The 22259-nt window shown below is 42.1% G+C and overlaps 1 protein-coding gene across 5 annotated transcripts in view; it reads left to right on the forward strand.

Annotated features, from left to right (window-relative positions):
* RRBP1 (ribosome binding protein 1) overlaps positions 1-22259 on the forward strand; it is a 287797-nt gene that overhangs the window by 120860 nt on the left and 144678 nt on the right. For all 5 annotated transcript variants that reach the window (XM_069234754.1, XM_069234756.1, XM_069234753.1 and 2 more), the window contains exons 12-17: positions 1653-1690; positions 3537-3624; positions 4759-4796; positions 9619-9709; positions 9825-9859; positions 13480-13570. In XM_069234754.1, coding sequence (XP_069090855.1) covers positions 1653-1690; positions 3537-3624; positions 4759-4796; positions 9619-9709; positions 9825-9859; positions 13480-13570 — 381 coding nt within the window. The remainder of the gene's footprint in view (positions 1-1652; positions 1691-3536; positions 3625-4758; positions 4797-9618; positions 9710-9824; positions 9860-13479; positions 13571-22259) is intronic.

Below are 22259 nucleotides of genomic sequence, written 5' to 3' on the forward strand. Positions count from 1 at the left end.
AAGAGTCTATTCATGCTGCTTAACCAGTTCTAGCTCTGCTCTGGTTTGTTTAATATTGTTGGGGTGCGGGTGTGGGCTTCACCTCTGATTTACAGCTCTGTCCACGCTTCCTCCCTAAGGCAATGAATTCTTGATATAGCACTTATCCCTGTGCAAGGCATAGTCTTATGATTCGGATAAACACAACATTTGATTGCTTGGTGCCACAAGAAATGGATGAATCTGCCCTTTTGATAAGATTTAGAGCAGGCTGGAATGTGGTAGGCTGACCTGCAGCATATAGCGGTGTTCAATTCCAGGACCATGAAGAGTGTAGTGCTCCTCTCTTCTGCGTACCTCTCACCTGTCCCATCCTAGGAAAGATGCTTCCGATTTCATGCCCTGACTGAGCATTTGGAATGTGTCTCGTTTTCAGTTATTCTAAAAAATCCATTTGTCCTTGAATGTATTTAAATGGAGAGAGGAGATATGTTCTCGTTTTCACTTAAAAAGATGTATCCTTTGATAATTTTGGGAGGTAAAATTCTGTTCTGCAAAACCTCCTCCTACTACTCGTCTCACTGCTGGTGTATTCAACTGTGGTAGTGTCTGATAATCTTGACTTGAAGGTGGGAACCGGAGCCGCAGTTCTGTCAATACATTAAGAACCTCGGCTTCTAGGAGTCCTGTTTTTTCCCCAGAATGGATATCAGAACTCACGTCCGCCAATGCACCTCCATCCAGAATTACACTGCCCATTGCTAACCCATTTCAGGGTCCCACCGACCACTCTGCCAAAGCACCTAAATAGTGACCTGCAGTGTCCCTACTTTTCAAGTTTTGAGAAAACTGCGGTGCTGGCAATCACATTTCTGTGTCAATCTGTACAATTAAAATCCTTTTCAGACCCCCTCCCCCCCCCACACACACAACCTTCCTGCAATCCAGCGTTCTCATTCCTATTTGATAACATCACAATTGTATTGTAATAGATTTCAAAATGTATATAGTTCTTACTACTCCTATGTGGAATTCCGAATTGCAGAACAAAGGAGGGTAAAGGAGTCATCGGGTGCCAGAGTGTAGATTTTAAAGAGAACCTTTACTTAGGAGAGGGCTGGATTATGCCACAGTGAGTGCTTAATGGCCTCAAGTCACCCAATTTTGACTTCAGACCGATTGCAACTTTAGTGCGCTTCTGGTGGGCTACGTGCCCACACTAGCTGAGCACTTCAGAGGATGGGAATTTGAGGAGAGTCAATCAGTGGCGTTTGTTGTTGCCTTGAGGTCTTTCCTGACTAGTGTTTATAACCCATCAGCTACTTTGAGGCTTGTGAGAGGATATTTTAATGGTATGACGACCAGGATATGACATGTGCCAGTCATACCAAGACCTTAATTAATCAGTTTTGTTCTGCCAGCATATGAGATTGTTTCAAATAAGCTGACAATGGTAGAGGTGATATTAAGAGAATCCAAATTAAAATATTGTTCATAACCATTTTTTATAGATTCATCTCTATTTTGGGTGCCTGCATTATATCCTTTTTGTTTATAATTAGGACATAATTATTGTTGTCTGTCTACCACAGGATTTTTTCGGAATTGTTCATAAAATGCTATTGGTCTCCTTTACTTGCGTTATATAAACTCTAGTACTTTTTCCATTGCAGGGAACAAAAGAAGCAGAAATCATTGAGCTGCGAACGAGGTAAGTATATTACAGGTTCTGGTCAGTGGAACATTACTTTCTAATGTCATTAGCTGTAATTCAGCAGCTGTACTTGAAAGGGAAAAGGATGACGTGGCCATATTTATAAAGGGGTCTGCACAGTGTGCAAACAGCCTTACCACACACAGTCCTTTGTATTTACAAACGAAGAATACGACTTGGGTGGCCCATGGGTGGAAGCAAGTCACGCACTGCCATGCCCCTTTTTGCCAGATGCTTAGGAATAGATTCCCCGGCCCAGCATCTTTAGAGATCAGGGGTCTACAGATGTCCTCCCACCTCAGCCCTCCATCCACATAAGTGCACGGAGCACATTGCAGATGTTAACACAAACTTGTCCCTGCACTAGTGTGTTGTGGTTATAGTCCAGCCATTAGAAACGGAGTAGGAATCTAAACCAGCCTTTAGTGTGATGGTGAATGATGCTAAACAATGACAGAAATTAACTCTATGGGACCCGTGGCAAGTCTACCAAGTGTGGGGAAAGGACTAAGCTGGAAGGCCTGCATACATAGCACATACATTTGTCACTGGATGGTCTGTATCCTTTTGCAGTAACCATTCCTGATTCCACCCCATTATGCACACTTTTGCATGCCCGATCAGGCAGCGCAGACCATATATTATGCCCATGTCCAGCTAATTTTACCACATACACATCTCCTTTCCGACTTTTGATAAAATGCGTTTTATTTACTTCTTGATTGGAAAAAAATCTCACAATAACACTGTGGGCTGGTTTATAGCTTACGTTTGTGGATAAACAGGATTCCTATTAAGTGTCTGTTTGTTTACCAATGAGGAAATAAAGCTTAACAAAATAATACAGGAATCATTCCCATAATGTATGATGTAAAACGTGAATGTTCTTTAAATTAAAATGTATTGTGCTATATTTGAGGACGTGAGTTGTTTGGCCTTGCAATAAGGTCTGACAAATACATTTTAATTATTTTTCCAGGTCTGTAATTAGGGCAAGAGTAGGAATGAAGGTAGTTCTTTTTATGCTTTAACTTCCTCCTGTTGAATTTGGGGAAGAACGTTCTATGCTAAACCTGTGTGTTTAAAATGTGTTTTATACGCCATAGCTAGTGCCACAATATGGCTTCCGGGTCCAACATGTTCCCTGTGAATGGCGGTCGGATGGAGCTGAGGCCCACATGACAGCGGAGCATCGAGCCGCTGACCCCACAGGAAGGGTCTTGGCTTTTCACAGTAGACTCATGCCCCGTTTATCACTGCTTAGTCATCCACCCAGAATAAAGTGGTTAGGTTTCCTGCATCTGTCCGCTGAAGGCTTTTTGCAGGGCAGAGTCACTAAGCTAGAGAACATAATGCCACTGTTTGGGATGATGGATAATTAACCACCCTGTAGGTGGGAATCCCAAGCAAAGGCAGAGGACCTCAATTATCGCTTCTTTGATCTTAATTATGGTAATTGACTCCGTTTATTTATAGAGGAAGTTTACGAAATCAGTCTCTAATTTGCTCCTCAAAGGGAAGAACCAGTTATCTTTGAAATATATATATTTTTTTTAATTGTGTTGCTTGGAATCTAGACTTGCTCTGAATATTAAGGATGTTCTTCAGTTTTCAACACAGGTTTAATAGATGATTTTCCTCCGTTTGTATATTTTTCTTATACTGTATTCTTGCAGAGTTTGCAACCGGGATCTCATTTTAAAGAAAGAGGATTTAGCAAATGCGTATTGTTGGTGCGCTGCTATACAGTTCAGCGTCAGCAAAGTGTTTTCAGGGTATCGGAAAAGCTTCACAGTACCCCGTGGAATATGTATTATTGAACCTGTATTGTATTCCTTTTTAGTCTTCAAGAGAGGGACGCGCTGATTTCCACACTGGAGAAGGAAGCCCGTGAATTGAAATCTACAGTGGAGCAGCAAATTCAAAATAATGTGAGTATAGCTACATGTGTGCACGAATGTGGCTTTCAAGCAGATCATGGTCAGACAGAGAAGTTGTAGGCTGTAAAGGGCTCACAACAGCTCAGAAGTGTTAGAGCTAGCCGGATCTTTACAAAAGGGCCAACCTGCAGTTGGATCTTCCTTTACTCAGCCAGGTTATTGTGAAAAGCATGTGCTAAAGATCCATGCTTGAATGCCGGTTAGCTTTACCTCAGTGTTTCTGACTGTAATCAGGTTTTGTTACATGGAAGGTCCCAGATTTCCGTAGGCAAAGGCTTTGGCGTTACTAGGCCACACTGACAAATCCTGAGATTGGAAAATGTGCACTTTTAACCCTTGTTAGGGCTTGTAGATTGTTTTGCCAGTTGTAACTTTGTAAACATTAGGGGGCGTGATGGCTCTCTCCCTTCTTTGCTTGGCGTGGGTCCTGGGATGGGGTCCCGGGCCCCTTCTGCATAAGCCGGCCCGAGGGACGGGGCCCCATTGCAGAGCTCTGTTGAGTGGACCCCATTCATGCCCCCTCCCTAGATCATCAATAATTAATTCATCTTGTGCCGACCCCTGGGCAATTTCAGGAACATGCAGTTGGAGCCCCACGTTCCCTGTTTTCCGGCGGCACGTTGAAATGGGCAGAAACTTTAGAAGCCCATAACTCTGGCACCGTTTGGCCACTTTGGATGATCCTGATCCTGATCCCGATTTGGATTTTTTGCCAAGTAACCATTATGTTTTTAGTACATGTACTCGCTTTTATCTTTCAGTTTTCAGTTTACACCTAGTGCTTTTTTTTACTGTAATACCAACATTGAGGGTTGCTGTTGAAGAAGGATTATTTGGCAGGGAAGCACTTCCTTGGTGGCACATTTCAATTTTTTTTTTTAATTTACTACCCTGTTAATCATGGGAAGTGAGGCCATTGAGAAAGTAATTCAATTTTTAGAACTTGCCTAAACTGGCCATTGTGTACTACCTTTTGTTCTCGATACTAAGTGTGTTGTTGATTTAGTATATTTCTCAACTGTGCCTGCTAACGTTTCAGTTGTAACATCAATTTGCAGACCGGGATATGTTCAGTTGTTGATTTTACTGGTTTATTGGAAATAACTAAAACCTTGTTTATTTCAGGCAACAGAACACACAGATGTTGCTGAGTTGCAGGCGAGGTAAGGCCGGTTGGCTGCCTAAAAGTCAAGTTGAAAAAGCAGTATTGCTGTGAATGAAACATTATCCGTAATCAGATGCTGCTCTTGGGTGTAACAAGCTGTGAAAATGGCAGCACGTTCTAACTGGAAGAGCAAGTAGAAAGCTAAATGATACCAGAGGAAAGCCTTCATTCAGATTGCATCATTAACCATATTCATGTATTTGCTGTGTTCCATGCTGTGTACTTACTGTTATCATTGCTAGAAGAATTTTGATTATGTTTGCATGGTTTTGATTATCTCTATTTTCTACAATTATTAATTTCATATACAATTCTCCAATGAACCTCTCGACTGGCATGCAGCTGTTAGTTACGGAAGTATGCTCGTTCAGCTAGTTCACAATTGGTTTTGTAGGTTATCATCATTGGAATGTAGCTGGTTTATAATCTCAGCTCTGATAAATAAACATGCAATTTACATTTAAAAAATGAGTTGCAGGTTGCGTTTCTGCCTTTCTCTTGCCACTCAAAGGGATTATAAAAATCATACTTTTTGTCTCTACAACTGATGGGAAAACTAACTTTAATCGCAAACCCCATTGGTAACGTCTTGGATATGGACGAAAATGAATGATATATGCTCAAATGCCTTTTCAGTGTGTATTACAGGAGTAACACACCAGCTACAAGAAACTGCCATTGTTCTATTGCATTTATGCTGTCTGGTTGTACCATTTCAGTAGCATGTTTAAATCAAACATGATTGCCCTTACTGGAGAAATGTTAAAATATATTTTCAGTCTATAAATGAGTGTCTCCTTCATTTTATGAATGAGTGAGTCGTCGTTTCCTGAGTTAGTTTCATATGAAGGGTATTACAATCTCATAAAAAACTGAAGGTTGAGTTAGCCGGGATAGTCCGTGGACAGAATACACTTTTCTTACAGTGGCTGACTATGATTTTATAGCACGCTCTGTGAAACCTGTACTGGGTTTTTGAGGCCTGACAACTTTCTCTGAAACAATTATTTATCACCATATCCCCAAGGTGTTTGGATATGTTCCATAACCTGACCATTCACTTCTAATTCATAATTGACAAACCTTGGAAAAGCCAATGGATCCCCTTTGCCGATGCCCAGCAAGCTATGTTAAAAGTATAGAAACCAATGGAAACATTGCTTTTTATACTTTCCATATGGCCACCTTGTTGCACGACTTAATGTTATGTCTTCTCATGTGTAGGCGCATTGTGACAACTAGGCATTCATTGCATCATGCACTGTGGCGCTCACCTTGAAAGTATAGAAAACACTGTGCTTCTTGCTTCCTATACCTCCAACATAGCTGTTTGCAGAACATTAAGAGGGAGGGTGAGAGGAGACATCCAGGGCATCACCAAGGCTACCATCTCACACACCCAGAGGAACATTGGAGGGACGGCTGGGTCAGGGACTTAAAAAAAAAAAAAGAGCACATGTGCAGTCTGAACATCGACATGCCTACCCATGGCATGCTAACCTAGTAAAAAATGTATGATGTACTTCATACTCCGTGAGAAGAGTGGAAGGCTGTGGCCTAGGGTTTCCTCCTTTCACAGAGGAAAATACCGGCCATACGTTAACGTTTTAGATTCTCTAGAGGCTTCAACATGACACCGAAATAGGACATTATAGAAAATCGTCTTTATTAATTTTTAAAATGACTGGTCTGTCTTTGCTTACTAGAATTGTCAGCCAGGATTCGTTAAGGCAGCTTTATAACACATTCCAAAGTGCTTTCTCCTTACCTTTGCTGTTTAAATTATGTACTGACTAGGAGCAGAAATAGCTGCTTTAAATGATTTCCTGATTTTAGTACTGGGCAGGGCATTAAAATACTTTTGATGCCGTAAAGAAACAGCCAGGCGGCAACCCTAGCTGCACTCTAACCAGCCAGCCCAAAGCACGGGCAGTGGAGCGATCCTTCAGGCGACGGACACACGCAGAATAGGGGGTAAAGCCACCAATAAGAAGGCAACTGAGATTGACAAAGCTATTTTATCATGAGCAAGGATTAACTTTGTATTGTTTACAGTGCTGTCTCCGACACACATCTGGAGCCATCTGCGGCGAGAATGCAAAATAAATAGTGTCTGTCCTGAAAGAATGAATCTGCAGTTAGACGTGGAGGGGCTCAAAAATAAATATAAAAGAGCAACTAATGATTGAGTGGTTACTTTCTTGCCACAGATTATTTCAAAGACTAAAATGTCAAATTAGATTGTATAATATATTCAGTAATGGGATATTGCACTATTGCGGTGCATTTTGTTTGAACTAGTGGTACGGCTCGTGCTCACCCCACAAGAAGACCAAACGTAATTCCCTTTGACCCCTCTGCACCAACTATGCCCTTGTTTTCACAGCTACTCCTATGCTTCTAAGAGCTATGATTCTGATGATGGTGCACACCACATTCACCCAGATGCCCCCAGAGTAGGATAGAGGAGTCGTCCCAGCCACTCATACTGTTCCTAAGACCCTTAAACGCAGAAGGGTTTTCTATACGCTGTTGCATAAATAACCTTGGTGGATGAATTTAAGGCTTATTATGGAGCGTGGTGATGTTTGGGCCAGTGGGCCTAGAAGTTAGAAAACTAGAGAAAACCAGAAAACTGCAGTTTGTGTTGCCTGACTAGGCCTTGAAGACGGTACTATGTTTTTAAGAAAGATTCTTCTGGATATCCTCAATAAGTATGATGCACTGTCTGAGGTTTTTGTTTCATGCATGTTAACTCATTCACTCTGAAATTAACTCGCACAATCTGGACGCCAAGTAACCTTTAAAATTATGTGTGTCTCTAAACCAAGAGAAAGATTTGGTAGTTGTGGATAATGTATTTCATTCAACAGCTTTGTTCAGAAGCCTTCACTATTGTGTTCTGGCTTCCTTGCGCTTGCATGTAAATCTTTTCATGCTCGGTTTATGCTAACCCCATTCTTGAGACACCTACATTTTGCAAAGTTTGATTAAACTGTGACCTTCTTTTCCAATATCTTTTCTATTCTTCTTTAGAGACATTCCGCGGACCTGAAAGGAGACAGCTAGCCCATAATGTGCGACCTCTTTTTACAGCCCAGTTTAAGTTTGCTTTTATGTAGTCAAATCCGTTATGTGCCTTTTGCACTGTATTAGTTGTATTGGAAAGCTGAGCTTTGATATTGCACGGCGAGTCTTATGTTCAGTAATCATTGATGCCACTTAGTGTTGAGTCTCAGTTATGCAAGAAACCGTTTTCATGTACAGTCAGATGGGATGTTAGCTGTCATGGTGGATCTAGTTAGATCCACGAACACGACCTGTAGTCTAGTAAATTCCTTTTCAAATAATTTAAGCCATTCAAGCTTCAACCGCCAGATGGCAGGAGTACTCTAAGCATTTTAACGCATGAACCGTTCATGCTGCAAATAGCACCTCTGTATGGAATTGGAATATTTTGTAAAAAATAAAAAAGTGGTTGTTAAATAAAAGTGAGTCTGCACATGCCAGTGACTTTCTTGGTTAATTGCCGCTCTTTGTACTGCACTCCACCTCCACTACACAGGGCCTGATTTAGATATTGGCAGACGGGTTACACCGTCACAGATGTGAAGAAGTAACCCGTCTGCCAATATCTATATCAGGCACTTTTAGTCTCCAGTTGTGAAAGATGGCAGGTGCTTTCTTTCAGGCACGTTGCTGAGTGTTACTCTGGTTTTATTACAAGGTCAGTCACTGGCGAAGGCTATTCGGACAGATGCCCTAAACTGAGGTTTTGGGGGGGTAGCTGACCCCAAGGAGGTCACCCCCCCCCCTCGCATGAAGTGGAGCTGTCCACGACTGCTTGGGCTGTTTGGGCCATGTGGTTTACAAGATAGCCCACGTGTGTGAATACCTGCCATTTTAGCTTCCCAGCCACCATTTTGTCTAAGTGACAAGGTGGCTGGGTCAGAGAATTATTTTGGCCCCTCCTGCCCCCCTCCCTCTCTCAATAGATACCCTATCAGGAGGGCCACCCTTTAAAAAAAAGTTTTATTCCAGGGTTAGCTGGTTAAGTTGCTGGGGAAAATTTGTTTGAGTTGGTTAAGGGTGTCGCTTGAAAGCAGGTGCGTGGCAGTGCATCGTCAAACTGCCATGGTTTACACAAGTTTATGGTTGTTGAAAGCAGCAGTCCGGGTGGTTAAGGATAGGTAGACAAGAGCACACCTTGACAAGCCAGGAAGTTAAATGTTCTTTAACTAATTATGTTATTTACAGGTTCAGAGTTAGAATAAACTGGAAGGAACGTCAAACCTAGCAATCACTCATATCAGTATGGGGGGGGAAATACAGTATTGCAGTGGATAAGTGGGAAGGGAGAGAAGAGGGTTGGGTATGGTGCATGAGTAACGTAGGTGAACTGTGTGTATAGTGAGGCTGGTAGTTTTGTAAGCCAAAGGTGCTGCATTTTTATTGTTAGGTGCACCTGTTTTCAATAAAGCAGCCTTGTTCACACAACACCCTGTGTCACTGGTTGTTAATGTGACCCTCTTCCCCAGTGTGGTCATGTATTTGTAAATAGAATTGGTGCAAGTGAATGACGATAATGTTTTTAAAAAAATGTCAGATTAATTCTGGCTGTAAGTACCGGATGCCATCTATTTTCTTACAAAAGCCGCATAAAGATAGTTGTGTAAAGTTAATTTGGGAATGAATACTGCTGGAAAATGTGTTTGAAACAGTGGTTTATGTATTTGTCAAATCGTGAGTCATTTGTACAATAGTGCTGAAACCAAACGTTCTGAAAGTTAGTAAATACAAATCAATATTTTCATTTTAAGGCTTCAACAGAAAGACAACTTCATTTCTTCACTGGAAAAAGATGTTGTAACTTTAAAAGAAACTTTGGAACAGCAAAGGATACAAAATAAAGTAAGTTGAGTTGTATATTTCTTTATGTGGGGAAGTGGCCACATATTTAAAAAAAAGGAAAATAAAATATTTTTACTATCTTAAATTAATGACCAAACTGTTTTTAAAATTTCAGACAACAGAAGAAGCAGAGGTTCAGCTGCAAACAAGGTACAGGCCAATCGATGTATTGCCAAATTTCACGTTAGCATATAACATAACTAACGCCAATAAAAAGGACTTGTGTTTTCATATCACTAACCACTGACAACCAGTTTTGTGGTGCTGCGCAGAACTTTGTGGAGCTCAGCGCAGTAGGACTCACTCCAGTGACCCCTTGAAGGACCAACAGCCGAGTTGTCCGCATCGCTTCTTGTACCTTTGAGTTTTGGCCTCTCTAGTTTGCCTCAGAGGGATCATTAAACTGCGAGCCATCATTTAGATTGTGCAGGTTGGAGGACATGATCTAGCAGGTACCCAGAGAATCCTGAACACTATACCTGTTCATTCCAAACTTGCCCATTCCCTCACTCTTTTCCTGTAAGAACTTAGTGCTGTTTTTAAAATAAATTTCTGAACAAGCTTAACTTTGTCCCACAGAGGACTACTAATATTATTTGATGATTCATTTTTGCTCCATCTTGCCTTCATTTTAGCTGGCGCCTACTTTCAGTATCCAAACAAAGTAAATACCTATGTGTCACGTTTGTCTAGTATCCATTGACTAACCAACCTCTTTCTGGTGGCTAAACCTACATGGAATTGTGGTTCTCAACTGTATCTCCCTTAAAAGGAGTACCATTGCTCAGTTTACGGGGGACTTTCCCCTGAGTAGCATGTTTCCAAGTCTCTTCTTAAAGGCCTTATTCCCTAGCACGATATTGCTGTCCTGTGATCCATCTAGTCCCTCATATATCCTTTGGTGTTCAAAAGGTTTTCTTTCACACCCCTGTAACAGACCAAGATACATCCAGGATGTCCATGGCATCTCTTGTTATATTTTCTTCATTGGGCAACGCAAGACAGCCTTTTGTTTAGCAAGTACAGATTACTTGTTTACCTTGACCCTGCCAAGCTTGACTTCAGAGGCAGTGTGCTCCGATGGACTCTTGTTCTGAAAGATGCAAACAAATGGTCATCGTGCCCTTGCAAATAAAATACAACATAATAAAAGCATATGTTAGTTTGCCATATTTATGCTGTCACTTGTAAACACGCCTACTGAGAGAGGCTCCATCTTCTTGCTTTAAAAATACATTCTTCCCCCTTTTTTAAAACGGAGAACAAAGGTCCACTTGTGTGCACACGGAGACAGCCCATGAAAGGCTCAGAGTTCAATGGCCAAAATTGTGCGGTTTTTCACACATCATGCCCAATTTTATGGTGGCTCTGAGAGATAGACTTTTGACTTTTTTTTTTTTAGTGCTGTGGACAAAGGTTATTCCATACCACAGACAAAAAAACAGTGCATGCAGCTGGATTGGGTAGCCTACACGCCCTCAGTTAGCTTACAGTTTAGTCTGTTCCCTCCCATTTTCATTCCTTAGGTTTGTCATAAGGGTCCAGTCCTATTGCAAAAGTTTAATAGGTGTAGTTTCCACCCTAACATCTTCTCCCAATTCAGTATGGTACGTGCAGCTAAATGTAGTCTAACTGAGGTATTTAGCAATTCAGTTTCACAATTTTTCAGTACTACAGATCTCCTGACTCCTGTGTATGTTGTTTTTTTCCATACAAACACCATCCATCCTTTTCTCAATGTTTTGTTATTCATCAGAGAAGAGTGTTCTTTCCATTTGATTGTGCTTGCATGCCACGTTTACATAACTGTAGTGAAATACCAAACATGCCTCACCTTGTTATGATAACTGGCTACAGAAGGATGGGAGGATATCTGAGGCTAAGTCTTAGGGCCTGATTACGAGTCTGGCGATCAGAAGACCGCCGGACTCGTGGTGGCGGTTGGACCGCAATGACTGTGGTGCTCTGACTGGCACATTATGAGTTTGGTGGGTGGATGCCCCCAGGGCACCGCTGTCTGCCAGGGTCCATGATCCCGATGGGCTGACGGCTGTCCTGGTTGTAATCAGCCATGGCGACCCTGACCTCAGTGCCGCCCTGCTGATTACAACCGTGTTCTCTGCCAGGCTTTTCATGGCGGATTCCACACCATGAAAAGGCTGTCAGTGAACAAGTGCTAGGGGCCACAGGGGGGCCCCTGCCTGACACCATTGGAGTGCACACTGTCTGCTTTGCAGACAGTGCACATAAAGCAGACAGTGCACATTCCGAGGGTGCTGATCAGCCCCCTCTGTGCTAAGAGATCGGGAGTCCTTTAAGGGAGTCGAATGCTATCTTGTAGCACTGTTCCCGCAGGTCTGACCAGCGGGAACTCTCTATTTCAAGGTTTCCACTGGTCAGCCTGGTCAGACCAGCAGAAATCATGTGATAGGGCGGGAGAGGATGTCCCCCTACGAGTTTGGTGGTCCCGCGTTGAGACCACCAAACTTGTAATTGGCCCCTTAGTCCGCAGGCTAACACATCCGGATGCACAGTGTATAGAGGGCATCACCACGCACTGATGGAATTTAGCACCTCTGATACAATAAAATGTCTTCCTAATATTGTGTCTTTTCGATTAACAAAGACATCAGTAGTGGACAAGTGTTGTTTTGTATTATAAAACCAAAATATATTGTTTTCTTCCTAAGCAGGTACAGTTCTTAATATCCTGTTGTGATTTATATTGGACCAAAGGACTTTGGTACAGAGGCCACAAATTGCTCAGGTCCATATGTGAGCAGCTGATCCAGTTCAGTATTTTTTGCTTTGCATATTAGAATGTGTAGCTCTGTTTTCATAAGGAAATAGCCAGGGCTATAGGTACCGAAATGGAAATCAAGAAAACATGGCCGGATGAGCTCCTCAAGCATGGACCTGGAGAACTTAAGTGGTCCATTAATGCCGATTTAGGGAGACTGAAAACTGTCTCTAAGCCCAATTAAATTTAGACACACTTCACCTTCATGCAGCCATTTAGTGTGTTACTTTGCCCATGGCTACCTATTTTGTTCTTTTACATGTCAAGATTGCAACACACTAGTTAGTGGAAGGTGAGAAGTGTGCCTATTGTAATGGTCAGAACTGACTATCTATGAATATATTTCATAGCTTCTCAGCAAGCTTTTGTGCCTTACAGCATACTATTTTAAGACCCTCTATAAATTTTGAACATGTCTTCATTTATATGCCAACACAGATGCTGACATTTCATCTTATTCATGAGTGCAGATTGTACTTTATGGCACTGTAGAAAGATAACCATAGCGATTTTTATTTATCTGTGAATATTGCTGCAGTATACTGTATATCTTGTTCCTGAAACCCTGTGATTTCCTTTCCTCTAACGTTTAACTTAACAATTACAGGTTATTTAATTGTATTGTGAAACAATTTTCTTGGAGTACCTTATTACAATAAAATCTTTTAATTGGTAAGCTTCAAATGCACTAGAGCTGAGAAGTTTTTACCGGTGCAGACTTAATCAGACCATATCGTGAGTGACAGTGTTTTCTTCCTATTGCCCACCAGTGGTTGATAAGTTTTAGCTTCACAAACTAAATGAGGAAACAAAAAAGAAACTTGCATAACTAAAACATGGTACATGGTTGATAAGTTTTAACTTCACAAAGATTTTAATTGGGTCTTCTAAATGAGGAAACCACAAAGAAACTTGCATAACTAAAATATGGTACATTGTGAAGATGATGAAAATTGATTTTGTCTTTCAGGCTTCAAGAGAAAGAAGGCTTGATTTCTTCACTGGAGAAGGAAGCTCTCAAACTCAAAGAAACAGTGGAACAACATAGCCTGACAAATAACGTAAGAACATTGAATTGGTGATGTAGAGATTACCAGTGCATATTTTAATTTCAGCTGTAATGTTTTCAAGTAAACAGGATAGGTAGTGTGGTTTCCTATTTCATAAATGTAAAATTGATTGCCATTAACTTCATACACTAAATTAGAAGTACAAGAGTGATGAAAATACTGTCCCGGTTAAAGGGGATAGAGTGTTAGACATTGTCACATAGTCATTCCCAATCTCAGACAAGTCCACCGTTCAGCTGAGTGCCTTCTCCTCTTGCTTAAGAATGTCGTGAGCTGGACAAAATGTCCTTAACATTGTTACTCAAGCATATGTCACTATTGAGTAGGTTTCAGTTTAAGTTTTCAGTTCATTAACCATTTCTTGAGTTCAGTTTCTCCATCAAAATGCATGCTGGAATACATGCCATATTTCTTCAGAAAACGCGTTGAATGCAAAGCACTTTCATTAAGTGCTGTCCCACTTTTTTTTCCCTAGTAGCTTTCTCTAAATGAAGTTGCTGCTTTGTACCCTCTTCAATCATTTATGAGAGTGTGACCCTTATTGAAGTATTGATTGCATCCATCTCTAAGATATTTTTTTAAAAACTTAAACACATCTAGAGATACACAGCACTGGCTACACCAACAATGATGAAAATGAAAGACATACTGAAGTGTTTTTATGCACTGTATTTAGCATAATGCATCTAGCGAACTGAGTTGTAGTATGAGGCAGTATGCTCCCTTCTCCCTTTGTGAACTTTTTTACTTGAATGTGGTGCATTCAATAGAATTGCTCTAAAAACAACTGCTCAACAACAGAAAGCATTCTGGGAACCATTTGCCAAGATAACACGCTTTTGCTGTTTGATAGTAAAGTTAGTGTGTAGCGTTACTCTGTCTTCATACCTCTTGACAAATTTCTGGCAATAGCTAAAAGCACCATTGAAAGATGGGATGTTTCTTTCTTTTGAAGTATCTCTTTCTCAGAAATCAATAACAATTAACTAGGGATGTTTAGGGACTTAATGGTCCAAACTGGCCACTGACACTTTTTCCATGAGATGCTTTTGAGCCATATGGTTAAATTGGCTTTTTGAAAAACAGGAAACCGTTTAGCTAACTCCAGCTGTTGCTGTCCCAGCTATGTCAGCTGCATACAATAGACAGAAGTTTAATCTGTTCTGGTAATCTTCTCAATGTCCAACCTGTGGAATCTGAGTCACTCTGTAAGTCAGACGACATTGCTGTTCATACCTCAGTCCCTGTCAGCATTAAAATAACAGACCTCTACTTTTCTCTCTAAGTGAGGACAGTTTGCCAGTATTCACTTGTGGAGTTTAAGAGAACTAACTTAACGTCTATTCGTCTATAGGGATGGGGTGATGGCTGAATTGAAGCCTCTAAAATCTATGCCACGATTCTATTGCTCCTTCTCCAGTAAAACAATGAAAGGAAGACTGCCCACACGTTGAAACGTTTGATTGGACTCGGTGCAAGCATCTTCGTTGCTTCACTCTTGTTTCTTTGATGGTTCATGTTTGACCTAACAAGGACAATGCACACAGTTGTTTGTATTTGTAAGCCATGACTTACACATTTGAGGTGACTGAGAAACACCTTCAGGCACAGCCAAGTTGATTGAGAAAGTAAAATCACGGTGACCACTCATTTATAAACATGGCTCAGTGTGATAATGTGAAATGGAGCCAGTGCTGATGTTCCATAAAATAGAACTCTAGATGGAAACAAGCAACTCTGTTGAAGATTGCTCAAAATATACATTGCCACTTGTTGCCCACACTGCATGGTATTTGACAGTAATGAACCCACATTGTTTATGTGGCTTATGTTTTTGCTATGAAGGAACTCTGATTAAATGTATTTGATTTACTTTAATCCAAAATATCCAGTGCCTGGTGTATAGCAGTCCTGAAATGACACAAGAAGCCTGCAAATGGCCAGGAAAAACACGAGTTCCATGTAACATTAATAACTTTTTCTGAAATCCACAACTGCGTTCAAGCAATACCGCACTTTGTCTGCTCTGGCTACTATCAGAGCGAGCTTCTAAGTTTGTCATCTCTGTCAAACAAGACTTTTACCTTGTGCCATTTGTCAGTTTTCAAAAAAACACTTGCTAACCCATTAGTTGTGGATTATTCTATAGTAAACTGGTCAGGTGTTTACCATGAAGTTATGTTTTGTGTATTTGTAAGACTTAGTAAGGCATTATCAGTAGTGTACTTAATCAATTGATATCCATTTTGTATCAATGCCATCCTAGCTATACTAAAAATTAGCTTGTATGAGGGCAAAGGTGAGCTTGGAGATGAAGCCAAGGCTATGGTGTGGCACCATGCTGAAAGATGAAACCATTAAATGAAACTGAAAGTCTGCCTGCTTCAGTATCTTATCATGACTCTATTTATATTCTAATTATAGAGCCAGAGTAGAGCCGACCTGGAGATTAAGTAGGGTCAATGGTGCTGTAGTAGAAAGAGGAATAAATATCTAAGGGCCTCTGTGAAATGATTTTCTCATTTTCCTCCCCCACCAACCTCCCACCCCTTTTCACAAAGCTACCAGTACTGGGGATGAGTAACTGGGATTGAAGAATTCCATAAGTAATCAGGGATACAACTCCTGCTTCTTCTGGGAAATCCTAATTTCATATGTAGTTTCCCACAAAGATATCACTTGCAGGCAAAGTGCATAGGGGAGTATTTCCTGGTTGATAGAGTTCCCACAAATCTTGGAATCCAGATGAAGTTGCCAATTTCTATTCCTGACCTTGTCTAGATTACCTAGAAAATTGTATTGGCCAACTCTTAAGGGATAGGATGCCCCTTATTTCCTCCAATACCCATTTATCTGGAAATATGTGGGTTTACGAAATGTTATCATTGGGGTTGATATAAAGACTTATTTACAGACCTAGTTTAGTTTATGGTCCTGCATCAGGAAAAGTAATGGGCAGAATAACACATCCATAAATTGATATAGGCTTTCAATATCTATTTCTGTGTCACCTTACAGATCGTATAGTATGCCTACATGTGCTCACTAACATCATCATCTTGGAACTGGATAGTAATTGCATGCACGAAGCAAGACAAAATAGTAGTAACATGCACAGATGTATGTGCACATTTTACGCAATTTTTATCACAGATCCGTAAATGGGACATAAATATTGCATAGTGTTTTTTCATTTGATAATCGTTCTAGATAAGTACCTACGTGTGTGATGTTGTAAAAGGCAATGTAGGGATCAGGCTTTATTACTCAAAATACCACACCCAACATAGTTTCAAAGCAACTATGCCTTTATTCCATAAAATGCCAGACCTACTGACTCTGACAGTGTGTTATTTTGGGTGGGGGAGCATAGTTGCATTTTTTTTTTTTGGGCCTATTACGGTGGCTTTATTTTCAGCTTTTTAAATCTGTTTTACTCACCATGACATTAACATGTTTGCACATTGTGGGCAGATGATGCACGAAATTCATTACCTTCGGTATATTACTATATAGTTGAGTGAAGTGGAGCAAGTTACTGGGGCTGCATCAGGTGGTCCGTCCATGCCAGGCATGACGCAACGCCGTGCATTTTGGGCAGAGGCAGACAGAGTAGTTGCTGATACAGCGTGCACACTGCTTTTGCTGTCCTTCATCGCTCTACATTACCCTTTGGTTTGCGGTGACCAGTTGCACGCTCGCTTTTGCCAAGCTCTGCAGCTGAGACCTCTCCAGGTTCTACAGGGCATGGTTTTTCAGGCTGTGGTAATCGTGGGCAGTCCAGAGGCACAAGCAAAGTATCTATCCATTTAGCAAAATGTTGATCTGATGCCTCATAGCAGCAAGTGGTGAGTGATATAGTTAACCCTGACCACCCCCCTTCCACCCACCACCACCAATAGCTTGGAGGTTGCCATGCTTGCTGGTGCCCCCTCTGCTGAGCTGCTTGTGACTGAACCTATGAGTGAGGCTTGTCACCATCCACTGTGGCCTTTCTATCCCTGGGCTTTGTTTTGCTTAAATTGAATTGCCTCAAGTGATTTTGGTGCACCAGGCTCACTTGGTGAGCTGCAGAGAAGTGGGGGGAGCTTTAACGCGTTAACACTTTAAGAATTGGAGCTCCATCATCGCACTTTATTCTTCACCCGTTCTGCCACCAGGTCGCTAGAGCTGTGATAAACTCATGCAGCACAATAGGGAAGTACAGGCTTCACTGGGATAAGCTGCAAAATCCCTGTATATTCTGCGTGCTTCTGGTCATGGACGTTTGCCCATTTGATGTTGAATTTCAGCTGTGCCTGGTTCAGAGCAGCACCCCCTTTTTTGCATGTTGAATGCTTGAAGACTGGTCGAAGGCCAAACGGGGGACATCCGGTTAGTTTCATGACATGCCTGATAAATTGCAGGGGTCCGGTAAGGAGGGGCAGAGACACACATAAAGCCAGTTGGCCATCTGACCGTGCAGCCTCAACCAGACAAACCTGTTGAAATATATGCCAGGTTGTCACCAGAAACCAAGGGCAGAGCATTCCAGTAGTGCAGTCTTATGCTTTGCTATTACCATGCAAGCATGGCGTCTAGTAGACTCAGGAGATTCAGTAGCGTTCCTGGTTGAGGCAGATGTCATACTCCATTAGCAATATTGACTTCCTCATGGTTCAAGAGCTGCAGGACTGGCAGATGCTACTGGCATCGCAGAGGTCACAGGAGTCTACAGAGCCAAAAGAGCTGCAGATGCAGCCCCATTCACAGTCACAGCAGGGGGCAGAAGGCTTGAGCCTGGAAGGGGCAAGATGGAGGACTCTCCTATCATCAGGCAACAGAAGATTTAAAACTTACGCCCCTTCCCCACAGGGCGAGTCATAACGTTTCTCAAACCAAAAACAAAGTACAGATGAGTCCGGCAGACACGTCAGCAGACGGTGTTGTGGAAACTTGCGAAACCCATGGCATAGGTCTGAACTGCAGCACTCCTCGTGGTACTTGCGACTTGGCCTTCATGTAGCCAAGATGACACTGGAGTCCTCCCCTGGTCTACGGGCATTTCTCCTTTGAAGAGCTGGAGGTCTTTAATGGTATGCCCATAGGGAAATATAGTTTTGTGGCCGCTTCCAGTTGAGATTTGATAATAGACGACTCGGAAGCCGCAACTAAGTAGGATTTCGCAATGGCCTTCAAGGAACAAATCACAGCAAGAGCCTCAAGTCAGCAACGTTGTACTACTATTCATGTTTCCACCCAAGATGGGCCCTCCAATTTGAACCCCCAAATCCAAGCCTTTTTTCCATTTTTAGTAGGTCAGTAGGAAAGAATATGTAAGAGAGCTATCCCACGTTCGGGTAAAGAGACTTTAAAACTGAGAGTTGTGGCAAATTAAGTAGAAGACTCAAACCTAGCACAGCCAGGCTTAGACTTGAAAAAGTTAAATGGTTCCCAAGTCCTCTTGGTGAACACATTCCAAGAAAAGCCCACAGAAAGGGACAATGGTATGACTTATGGGTCCTGCTAAACAAACTCGTCAGAGAACTTATTAAACTAAGGAGAGAGTTCAAGAAGATAATGGAGCAAATCAAGCAAATGGAAAAGGCAAAACCTTGTGTGTGTTCACTCAGAGGGCCCAGTGATGGGAAACAGCTGTAACATTGGCTGAGCCATACGTGCCATTTCCCTGCAAGCTAAACCACGCTTGCCTTAGCCATGGCTTGACATGGTGTCTGCCTTAACCACGCAAGTGCCTTAACCCCCCATGCGCTTGGTTAAGGCAAGGGGTGTGTGTGTGTGTGTTTTTTTTAATTTATTTTTATTATTATTATTTTTTTTTTACAGGGAGCATTGTTTTAGGGCTCGGGGGTGGGAGGGTGCTGTTGTGCAGTAGTTGCACGTGTGGCAAAATAAGTGGGGCCAGGGTTGGATTTGGGGGGGATAGTTTTCAGTGGTGGGGGTGGTTTAAGGCTCAGGATGGTGGAGGGGTCAGGTTCGTATTTTTGACAGGGGAGTCAGAGTTTGGGGTGTAGCTTTAAGGGTTGGGGTGTTTAAGGGCTCAGGGCGGGTGGGGGGTTGGGGGTCGTTTTTTTTTTCTTCTTCCTTTTCCTTCAGCAGCAGCAGGGTTTTAGGGCTCAAGGGAGAGGGGGGGGCTGCTGTTGTGAAGTAGGTGGGTAAGTGGGGCTGGGTGTAAGGGGAGTTTTTAGTGGTGGGGCAGTTTTAGAGCTCATCGGGGTAGTTTTAAAAAAATGTATTTTAAGGGGGCAGGGTTTTAGGGCTCAGGGCAGGTGGCTTTATGACACAGCCATGCATGCCTTTAACACACATTACATTACCAAGCATGCTTTTTACAACAAAATTCATTGTGAAGACATGCGTGGTAAAAGTTCTGACGCATTGTTAAGGCATGCATGGTTCAGGCATGCATGGTTGTGCCATTCAACCCCCAGTGATGCCAACACAAATTGCCCACCAATAGACAACCAGGACATAAACATACAGCCCCCTCCCAGCTCAACCAGCCTGGCCCCTACGTAGGGGAATAAACTGCTACAAATACCTCCCATACATCTGGCACTTTACTGAGTAATGACAGTGTTGCACTCCACAGCCCACAAAACAAATTTGACTAATTGGAGTATCTCTTAGGATAATGTAGGGAATACAGTCTGCATTTCTTCCAGCAACCCTTCTACTGTCCATTATCAGAAGCCAAGATGCACTGATCAGGTGGTGTCAGAATGGATAATAGATCCAATGAGTTTTGCCATTTGTAACTTGCCCACGGTGACTGAAAATGAAAGAAGAAAGGAAAGACCTTCAAGTCCCAAAGCCCCAATAATCCAGTACTGAAATCAATTGTAATTGCATATTGTTAGGAGCTGGCAGGGCAAAGGTAATTTAATTCATGATCAAGACAGCACCATTAGCAAGCCCACTTGCCCATCTGGGTCACCAGCCCTCCATTTTGGCCAAACCAAACACTTCCAAACAGACCCCTGCACCAGTAGGAATTTGAACAAGTGGTACCAAGTCCACAGTAAGGGAGCATTCCCTCCCCTGTCAAGGAAGGGTATCAAGTGCCTAAATCCACATGTAAAAACATAAAGCAACACAGCCTTGGGAACATCCGTGCCCTTGGCCACCTTCAGTGATGCGATAATCCAAAAAGCAAACTCAGACTGACTACTGCAGGGCCAGATGCTTAAAGGCATCATAATCAGCCTCATACCATCAGTTATTTCCTGGATTATTGCAGCCATCATCGAGTAGTTGGGTGATGGTGATCTTCTAAATGACTTGACAACCCACAATGTGATCATACTTCAGGAAACGTGGACTAACCCAGCGTGGGAGATCCCTGGTTACATCAGCTATTCAAAGGGGGGCAAGAGTGTTGGAGAAATCTAGAAACAGTGGTGGATTACAAGTTTCATGTAGAGCAGAGTTCTGTGCATCATCCAAAGTCTGGCAAGATTTGCACGGGAATGTGCATGTCATAGATATTCAATATTCTGGACAATTCCTCCTTGATAATTATAAATATTTATGCACACTAGAAGATGTGTGCTTCAAGGGCTCCTGAAGGGCATTACTGAGGTAGTACATATTTCTGCCAAAGGAGAAGCCACTCTTACTCTGTGGTGATTTAAATTGCAAGATGGAAGAGTGAGGTAACGATGAAAAGGGACTAGCCGAACTGAAGATGGGAGAAGTCCAGAGCCTGAATTGTAAGTGGGAGTTCAGAGGACAAGTAAGAATAAGTCGGAACGCAAACCTTGCGTCCACAACAGAAGATTGGAAATCGGATCCCTCAACAGCTGAGCTAAAGGCCCATAGAGAGTGAATGGAGTTAGCGGGGAGACCATAGTACCCCTCTATGAATTCTTGCTTAAATGTTTAATTACAGTTGTTTAAAGATCTTGTGCTTTTAAGAAATCCTTCACCAACCAAAATAATAACATGAAGATGGGATGGTTTGATGAAGAGTGCAAGAGTCTGAAATCTAAACTACAAGTTGTGCACCCAAAGAGTCCAAAACATTGGCCATAAGGGCTGCAAGACCCAGTTACAAGTCTCTAATTACAGTAAAGAAGGCTGCGTTTGTAAATAGACAGTGGATGGAGCTGGTAAGATTTTCCCTGTAGAAAGCTTCTCGGGCCTTTTGGAGGACAAAGTCTTGGCTAAATGGCGTTATTGTTCCAGTATACAAGAAGGTCCTAAAAATGGCCCAAGTCCTACAGACCGATAAGTCTAATCGACTTCAACTGTAAAAAGAAAATCAAAACGGGTTTGAGGGCCCTGGGTGAGTGGGACAGCAATGGAAAAATCCTTTCACCCACACAAGGAGGTTTAAGCAGTTGATCAGATATTTTTCTTTCTACACCTAATCTACAAGACGAGCACAGTGACTAAAATGCTCCTGTATGTGGCATTGTTAGACTTCTCATGCATCTGGTATCAAGAAACCATCTCTGGGAAAAAATTTCCATTCTCAGCACAAAGCCAGGCCTTCTGTCCTTAATTGACATGTTGTACTCCGGCACCTCCATTCAGGTGTGACTAAGCCAAAAGGTGCACATCACCTGGGAATTATACACCAACAGTGGCGTCAAACAAGGCTGCCTTCTGGCTCCTCTCTCTCTATATTAATTAATATATACAATGATGTTCAGAAAGTGTCACCTGATGTCCCATC

Source organism: Pleurodeles waltl, chromosome 5, assembly GCF_031143425.1.
Source record: "Pleurodeles waltl isolate 20211129_DDA chromosome 5, aPleWal1.hap1.20221129, whole genome shotgun sequence".
Classification (NCBI taxonomy): Eukaryota; Metazoa; Chordata; class Amphibia; order Caudata; family Salamandridae; genus Pleurodeles; species Pleurodeles waltl.